The 9,770-nt window shown below is 47.1% G+C and overlaps 1 protein-coding gene across 1 annotated transcript in view; it reads right to left on the reverse strand.

Moving 5' to 3' along the window:
• LOC134965294 (uncharacterized) overlaps window positions 1-9,770 on the reverse strand; it is a 282,440-nt gene that overhangs the window by 100,765 nt on the left and 171,905 nt on the right. The window contains exon 26 of the mRNA XM_063941773.1: window positions 7,501-7,648. Within this exon, the coding sequence (XP_063797843.1) occupies window positions 7,501-7,648 (148 nt within the window). The remainder of the gene's footprint in view (window positions 1-7,500; window positions 7,649-9,770) is intronic.

The raw sequence follows: 9,770 nt of genomic DNA on the forward strand, positions 1-9,770 counted from the left end.
AGCGAATCAGATTTTCTGACTCCAGCCGTCCTGGAAACATATATTTTCAGGGCCCTGACTACGTCCAGCAACTTGGAATCCTCCAAGTCCCTAGTAGCCGCAGGCACCACAATAGGCTGGTTTAAGTGAAATGCTGAAACCACCTTAGGAAGAAATTGAGGACGAGTCCTCAATTCTGCCCTGTCCGTATGAAAAATTAGGTAAGGGCTTTTATAGGATAAAGCCGCCAATTCTGAGACACGCCTGGCTGAAGCCAGGGCTAACAGCATTACCACTTTCCATGTGAGATATTTTAAGTCCACAGTGGTGAGTGGTTCAAACCAATGTGATTTTAGGAATCCCAAAACTACATTGAGATCCCAAGGTGCCACTGGAGGCACAAAAGGAGGCTGTATATGCAGTACTCCCTTGACAAACGTCTGAACTTCAGGAACAGAAGCCAGTTCTTTTTGGAAGAATATTGACAGGGCCGAAATTTGAACCTTAATGGACCCTAATTTGAGGCCCATAGACAGTCCTGTTTGCAGGAAATGCAGGAAACGACCCAGTTGAAATTCCTCTGTAGGGGCCTTCCTGGCCTCGCACCACGCAACATATTTACGCCAAATACGGTGATAATGTTGTATGGTTACATCCTTCCTGGCTTTGATCAGGGTAGGGATGACTTCATCCGGAATGCCTTTTTCCTTCAGGATCCGGCGTTCAACCGCCATGCCGTCAAACGCAGCCGCGGTAAGTCTTGGAACAGACATGGTCCCTGCTGGAGCAGGTCCTTTCTTAGAGGTAGAGGCCACGGGTCTTCCGTGAGCATCTCTTGAATTTCCGGGTACCAAGTCCTTCTTGGCCAATCCGGAGCCACGAGTATAGTCTTTACTCCTCTCCTTCTTATGATTCTCAGTACTTTTGGTATGAGAGGAAGAGGAGGGAACACATACACTGACTGGTACACCCACGGTGTTACCAGAGCGTCCACAGCTATTGCCTGAGGGTCCCTTGACCTGGCGCAATATCTGTCCAGTTTTTTGTTGAGGCGGGACGCCATCATGTCCACCTTTGGTTTTTCCCAACGGTTCACAATCATGTGGAAGACTTCTGGGTGAAGTCCCCACTCCCCCGGGTGAAGATCGTGTCTGCTGAGGAAGTCTGCTTCCCAGTTGTCCACTCCCGGAATGAACACTGCTGACAGTGCTATCACATGATTCTCCGCCCAACGAAGAATCCTTGCCACTTCCATCATTGCCCTCCTGCTTCTTGTGCCGCCCTGTCTGTTTACGTGGGCGACTGCCGTGATGTTGTCCGACTGGATCAACACCGGCTGACCCTGAAGCAGAGGTCTTGCCTGACTTAGGGCATTGTAAATGGCCCTTAGTTCCAGGATATTTATGTGAAGTGACGTTTCCATGCTTGACCACAAGCCCTGGAAATTTTTTCCCTGTGTGACTGCTCCCCAGCCTCTCAGGCTGGCATCCGTGGTCACCAGGACCCAATCCTGAATGCCGAATCTGCGGCCCTCTAGGAGATGAGCACTCTGTAACCACCACAGGAGAGACACCCTTGTCCTTGGAGACAGGGTTATCCGCTGATGCATTTGAAGATGCGATCCGGACCATTTGTCCAGCAGATCCCACTGAAAAGTTCTTGCGTGGAATCTGCCGAATGGAATCGCTTCGTAAGAAGCCACCATCTTTCCCAGGACCCTTGTGCATTGATGTACTGACACTTGGCCTGGTCTTAGGAGGTTCCTGACTAGGTCGGATAACTCCTTGGCTTTCTCCTCCGGGAGAAACACCTTTTTCTGTCCAGAATCATCCCTAGGAACAGCAGACGTGTCGTCGGAATCAGCTGCGATTTTGGAATATTTAGAATCCATCCGTGCTGTCGTAGTACTACTTGAGATAGTGCTACTCCGACCTCTAACTGTTCTCTGGACCTTGCCCTTATCAGGAGATCGTCCAAGTAAGGGATAATTAAGACGCCTTTTCTTCGAAGAAGAATCATCATTTCGGCCATTACCTTGGTAAAGACCCGGGGTGCCGTGGACAATCCAAACGGCAGCGTCTGAAACTGATAGTGACAGTTCTGTACCACAAACCTGAGGTACCCTTGGTGAGAAGGGCAAATTGGGACATGGAGGTAAGCATCCTTGATGTCCAGAGACACCATATAGTCCCCTTCTTCCAGGTTCGCTATCACTGCTCTGAGTGACTCCATCTTGAACTTGAACCTTTTTATGTAAGTGTTCAAGGATTTTAGATTTAAAATGGGTCTCACCGAGCCGTCCGGCTTCGGTACCACAACAGCGTGGAATAATACCCCTTTCCCTGTTGTAGGAGGGGTACCTTGATTATCACCTGCTGGGAATACAGCTTGTGAATGGCTTCCAATACCGCCTCCCTGTCGGGGGGAGACGTTGGTAAAGCAGACTTCAGGAACTGGCGAGGGGGAGACGTCTCGAATTCCAATTTGTACCCCTGAGATACTACCTGCAGGATCCAGGGGTCCACTTGCGAGTGAGCCCACTGCGCGCTGAAATTCTTGAGACGGGCCCCCACCGTGCCTGAGTCCGCTTGTAAGGCCCCAGCGTCATGCTGAGGACTTGGCAGAAGCGGGGGAGGGCTTCTGTTCGTGGGAAGAGGCTGTTTGCTGCAGTCTTTTTCCCCTTCCTCTGCCCCGGGGCAGATATGAGTGGCCTTTTGCCCGCTTGCCCTTATGGGGACGAAAGGACTGAGCCTGAAAAGACGGTATCTTTTTCTGCTGCGAGGTGACTTGGGGTAAAAAGGTGGATTTTCCAGCCGTGGCCACCAGGTCCGATAGACCGACCCCAAATAACTCCTCCCCTTTATACGGCAATACTTCCATATGCCGTTTGGAATCCGCATCCCCTGACCACTGTCGCGTCCATAATCCTCTTCTGGCAGAAATGGACATCGCACTTACTCTTGATGCCAGAGTGCAAATATCCCTCTGTGCATCTCGCATATATAGAAATGCATCCTTTAAATGCTCTATAGTCAATAATATATTGTCCCTGTCCAGGGTATCAATATTTTCAGTCAGGGAATCCGACCAAGCCACCCCAGCACTGCACATCCAGGCTGAGGCGATTGCTGGTCGCAGTATAATACCAGTATGTGTGTATATACTTTTAAGGATATTTTCCAGCTTCCTATCAGCTGGTTCCTTGAGGGCGGCCGTATCAGGAGACGGTAACGCCACTTGTTTTGATAAGCGTGTGAGCGCCTTATCTACGCTAGGGGGTGTTTCCCAACGCGCCCTAACCTCTGGCGGGAAAGGGTATAATGCCAATAATTTTTTAGAAATTAGCAGTTTTTTATCGGGGGAAACCCACGCTTCATCACACACCTCATTTAATTCATCTGATTCAGGAAAAACTACGGGTAGTTTTTTCACACCCCACATAATACCCTTTTTTGTGGTACTTGTAGTATCAGAAATGTTCAAAACCTCCTTCATTGCCGTGATCATGTAACGTGTGGCCCTACTGGAAAATACGTTTGTTTCCTCACCGTCGACACTGGAGTCAGTGTCCGTGTCAGTGTCTGTATCGACCTGAGGTAACGGGCGTTTTATAGCCCCTGACGGTGTTTGAGACGCCTGTACAGGTATTAACTGATTTGCCGGCTGTCTCATGTCGTCAACAGTCTTTTGTAAAGTGCCGACACTATCACGTAATTCTTTCCATAAGACCATCCAGTCAGGTGTCGACTCCCTAGGGGGTGACATCACTAACACAGGCAATTGCTCCGCCTCCACACCATTTTCCTCCTCATACATGTCGACACAGCGTACCGACACACAGCACACACACAGGGAATGCTCTGATAGAGGACAGGACCCCACTAGCCCTTTGGGGAGACAGAGGGAGAGTTTGCCAGCACACACCAGAGCGCTATATATATACAGGGATAACCTTATATAAGTGTTTTTCCCTAATATAGCTGCTGTATATATTAATATGCCAATTTAGTGCCCCCCCTCTCTTGTTTTACCCTGTTTCTGTAGTGCAGGACTGCAGGGGAGAGTCAGGGAGCCTTCCTCCAACGGAGCTGTGAGGAAAAAATGGCGCTTGTGTGCTGAGGAGATAGGCTCCACCCCTTTTTCGGCGGCCTTTCTCCCGCTTTTTTGTGGAAAACTGGCAGGGGTTAAATACATCCATATAGCCCAGGAGCTATATGTGATGTATTTTTAGCCATTTAAGGTATTTTCATTGCGTCCCAGGGCGCCCCCCCCCAGCGCCCTGCACCCTCAGTGACCGGAGTGTGAAGTGTGCTGAGAGCAATGGCGCACAGCTGCGGTGCTGTGCGCTACCTTATTGAAGACAGGACGTCTTCTGCCGCCGATTTTCCGGACCTCTTCACTCTTCTGGCTCTGTAAGGGGGCCGGCGGCGCGGCTCCGGGACCCATCCATGGCTGGGCCTGTGATCGTCCCTCTGGAGCTAATGTCCAGTAGCCTAAGAAGCCCAATCCACTCTGCACGCAGGTGAGTTCGCTTCTTCTCCCCTTAGTCCCTCGATGCAGTGAGCCTGTTGCCAGCAGGTCTCACTGAAAATAAAAAAACCTATTTAAACTTTTACTCTAAGCAGCTCAGGAGAGCCACCTAGATTGCACCCTTCTCGTTCGGGCACAAAATCTTAACTGAGGCTTGGAGGAGGGTCATAGGGGGAGGAGCCAGTGCACACCAGCTAGTCCTAAAGCTTTTACTTTGTGCCCAGTCTCCTGCGGAGCCGCTATTCACCATGGTCCTTTCGGAGTCCCCAGCATCCACTAGGACGTTAGAGAAATAAGAATTTACTCACCGGTAATTCTATTTCTCGTAGTCCGTAGTGGATGCTGGGCGCCCATCCCAAGTGCGGTTTATCTGCAATACTTGTACATAGTTATTGTTAACTAAATCGGGTTATTGTTGAGCCATCTGTTGAGAGGCTCAGTTGTTTCATACTGTTAACTGGGATTCATATCACGAGTTGTACGGTGTGATTGGTGTGGCTGGTATGAGTCTTACCCGGGATTCAAAATCCTTCCTTATTGTGTACGCTCGTCCGGGCACAGTGTCCTAACTGAGGCTTGGAGGAGGGTCATAGTGGGAGGAGCCAGTGCACACCAGGTAGTCCTAAATCTTTCTAGAGTGCCCAGCCTCCTTCGGAGCCCGCTATTCCCCATGGTCCTTTCGGAGTTCCCAGCATCCACTACGGACTACGAGAAATAGAATTACCGGTGAGTAAATTCTTATTATTTAACAGTGCCGTAACTAGACATTTTAGCGCTGTGTGCAAGAAACTGCATTGGCGCCCTCCCTCCCACATCATATTTAAAATAAGGCCAGTGCGTGCCGTAGGTGTGTGCCAAAAATATAGGGGTGTGACTTAATGGGGAAGAAGCGTGGCCACAAAATAATACCAATTCATAATATGCCACACTGTAGCGCCACTTACACATATTATGGCAGGCAGAGACCCCCTGTTACACATTCCGGCAGGCAGATTCCCCCTTTTAACATTACAGCAGGGTAGATCCCCCTTTTACACATTATGGCAGACAGAGTCCCCCTTTTATGCAGTACAGCAGGCAGAGTCCCCCTTTTACACATTACGGCAGGCAGATTCCCCCTTTTACACATTACGGCAGGATAGGTCCCCCTTTTACACATTATGGCAGGCAGAGTCCCCCTTTTATGCAGTACAGCAGGCAGAGTCCCCCTTTTACACATTACGGCAGGCAGATTCCCCCTTTTACACATTATGGCAGGATAGGTCCCCCTTTTACACATTATGGCAGGCAGAGTCCCCCTTTTACACATTACGGCAGGATAGGTCCCCCTTTTACACATTATGGCAGGCAGAGTCTCCCTTTTATGCAGTACAGCAGGTAGAGTCCCCCTTTTACACATTACGACAGGCAGATTCCCCTTTTACACATTACGGCAGGATAGGTCCCCTTTTACACATTATGGCAGGCAGAGTCCCCCTTTTACACATTACGGCAGGATAGGTCCCCCTTTTACACATTATGGCAGGCAGAGTCCCCCTTTTATGGAGTACAGCAGGCAGAGTCCCCATTTTACTTATTACGACAGGCAGATTCCCCTTACATCCCCCCCTCGCCTTTAGAGTGCAGTAGAGTGTAGTGTTATATAGTGTATTGTAGTGTAGTGTAGTGTAGTGTAGTGTAATATAGTGTAGAGTGTAGTGTCTGTGTAGGCACTTATGTGAGGTTTACATTCTTCCTGCACTGTTGCCGGCTCCTTTACAGAACTGACTCATCTGCAGAGTCTGTACACTTCACAGGCAGAGAGGGGGCGGGCCACTGAAGCGCAGTAGCATAGGGGGGATATCCTGATCAGCGCTGCTGCTGACTGGGGGCTGCTGCGGGTGCCAGGCACAAGGGGAGCGGGAGGGAGGCCATCAGCGGGAGGGCTATGCGGCCACTCAGGGTGTATGTAGAAGATTCGCCCACAGGGCAAGTGCACTGTGTGCAATGCACCTTCTGCACACACCTAGTTACGGCCCTGTCATTAATATTCAGTTACAATATACTGCCATACCCGGGATTCAGACATATAACCTGTTGAACTGTAACCAAACACCTTACTCATTGAGCTATCTGATCCTGCATAAATACTTTGAACACTATATGAAGCTACTGGTACTTTGTAAAAAAAATAATCAGTATTGCAATTGAGCAGATCTATGTAATGTGCAGCCACACATCCAATCTCTTGCAGCCACACAATAAATAGATCTGCTCAGCCGCAATGCTGATAATTTTTTCAAAGTACAAGGTAAGCTTCAAATAGAATTCTCTAGCTTTCTACGTAAGGGCAGATAGCTCAATGAATAGAGTGTCTGACTGCAATGCCTCAGACAATGGGCTCAAATCCGGGGTATGTCAGCATCTTCAAATGTAATAAACGACAGTGTGACTGAATAACAAAGAAATCTCAAGATGAGTTCATGAATGTTGTATAGGTATTAGTGATAGAAGGGGTCAGGGTAGGAGACAGTGGTGGTCAGGAGATGCTGGGCTTCAAAAAGTGGGGAAGCTCAAAGTGAAAGTAATTAAAACAGATAATTCACAAGTGCCACCAACTGCGCCCCTCTAAGCTGCAGCGCTATGTGCGGTGCCCCCTCTGCACACACCTAGTTACGGCCCTGCTATTTAATGCTAGTGCATGAATGATAATGTGCCAGATTAATGACAGCAATGTACTGTAGAGAATATATCATAATCCTGTGCAGTATAAGGTAACATAATTCAAGTGCACAGTCTAGAACCGGATCCCTAGAGGAGGAGGGCCCCCCAGGCAGTGGGGCCTACCGGTGGTTTCCCCTGTACCCCTGTGGGCCAGTCCGAGCCTGGGCATTAAACAGTCACATATATATTTTTGCAGTGTCAACCTGTTGTGAATGAGACATCTTTTTATTTCAGCATTAAGTTACAGTAACCCTGACTCTACTCTTACAGCTCTAGGTGTATAATAACCTGCTTATCTTTATCTTGAGAAATCAGACCCCATAAGTTTGCTTGGACGTTGTAAGATTCGCAGAAGCTCCATATCCTGCTTATTTCTTCAGCCAGTAATATACGTTCTAGATGGACGAGTTCAGTTGCTTGCTTCTCAGTGAGAAACCTAAACACAGCCAGAAGATAGACATACAATGGGGGACTTACAGTAACAAACAGCAATAATGCCAAATAGCCAGGGAATGTATATTTGCAGTAACAGATGCCCAATATGTGCTATAACATGTACTATGGATCACACACCATTTAAATTGTTGTGAATTGTGTTGAATAAAAATGTGCGTGGAATAATATTAACAAGAAAAGCAGAGTTTAAACAGCAAAATGATTGAAATAACTGTGTAATTATATTAGATCACATATGGCCTGATTCAGTGCTGGATACAATAGCGATGGTCACTTAGCTGAGCGATTTTTTTCCACCTGAAAAAATGAAAATTCTTAAAAACTTGTATGGCGCATGCGTTACACAGAGTGTGCACACAAAGGTGCTGTTGCCATAGAGACGGACGGTATCAGAAATGTTGTGGAAAAGTGATGAACATTCCTTGGTGGTGACTGGAAGGGGGATCGGTATAAAATACCTCCAATCAAAATCCCGACGTTCAAAATCCCGACACCAATTGACCGATGGTCAAAATCCCAACAAGGACAAAATACCGACATTTAAAATACCGACAAGGTCAAAATACCGACATATAAAATGCTGACAGGTCAAAATACCGACATGCGTTTTTGGTTGTTTTTTGTGTGTATGTCGACATAAGTCAACATGGACACCATATAAAGTGTACCGCGTCCCCTCGCCATGCTTCGGGCACGGTGCCTCGCTGCGCTCGGCACACTGTTATATTCCCCCTCCAGGTCCACTGGGATGGTAGAGTATGAACAAGTTGGTTTCAATTTAAAAAATCATGAAAAACTCAGGTATTTTGACCTGTCGGCATTTTACATGTCGGTATTTTGACCTTGTAGGTATTTTAAATGTCGGTATTTTGTCCATGTCGGGATTTTGACCTTGTCGGGATTTTGACCATCGGTCAATTGGTGTCGGGATTTTGAACGTCGGGATTTTGATTGGAGGTAAACTGACTGCATCCCCTGGAAGGTTGATAGAAATGCATGTAACAATGGTCCATTCAGTGGGCGTATTATGGGAGTATTGTGGGCAGATCTGTGAAAGCGGCTGAGCACACAGCCACAGACACAGGAGGCCATGGACAGATGCAGACAATACATCTGCCATAGAGCTGGTGCCAGTTTTGTTGGTGCGACCAGCCGGTATTTCTGCGTGCACGGATGCTGATAGTAGGTTTCTCCGTACATGCACACTTGGCAGCATGATGTACACAAGGGGATGAGTAAGTAGCGTCTGCTTCCACCTCTCAATCAGGCCCATATAGTATTACAACAATATCTAGGGATAGTCAGCAGTACTGCACTGATTGGACAGTCTGCTATTTTTTGCTGCTTGTGCTTTCTTGTCTATTGAAAAAGTTGTCTAAGATGTTATCTGCCCATTTTTATAGGAAGTGCATGGGCTAGCACATCAGTATGGTACTGGAAGAAACTGTGCAGTTTGGGGCAGTCCGAGCTGTGGACTGATCTAAAAATGAAACATTGGCCGGATTGTACTAGAGTCCAGATAGATTAATTTGAATGTGATAATCTGGCAAATTTAGCCTTTAAATCTCTGGATGTAATGCATGCGATTTAAAGGCTGAGATGCCATTGCCAAGGATGTGCAGAAGGTTTTAAAATGACCTGTTCCTTACAGATTCTGTGAAGATGGTGGTAAAATTATTTACCTTTAAAAGCAAACATCGCACATTTCAGGAGAAATAAAGTGGAAAGTAACATTTTTATGTACCAATATAATAAAAACATTTCATTTTGAAATTTCACAGAAAAGCATTTTTTTTGGAAGTATATTCTAAAAGCACAATGTGCCGTACACTTATATAGCTGCTGTAAGAAATAAGTGGGATAATAACTCAGGGCCGAAACTAGGATTGCTCTCACCCGGGGCAAGACAGTAAATTTGCGCCCCCCCCCCCCCCCCCCCTTCCCTCCCCTCCCCTTCCCCCTGGGAAATAAATAAATAAAAAACATAAATTAAATAAAATAAAATAAAAAATGTAAATAAAAAAAGATAATTATAATTAAAATACAATTATATATAATCCCACACGTTACACCACAGAAGAGCTACTTGTACACGTTACACC

This window comes from Pseudophryne corroboree, chromosome 10 (genome assembly GCF_028390025.1).
Source record: "Pseudophryne corroboree isolate aPseCor3 chromosome 10, aPseCor3.hap2, whole genome shotgun sequence".
NCBI lineage: Eukaryota > Metazoa > Chordata > Amphibia > Anura > Myobatrachidae > Pseudophryne > Pseudophryne corroboree.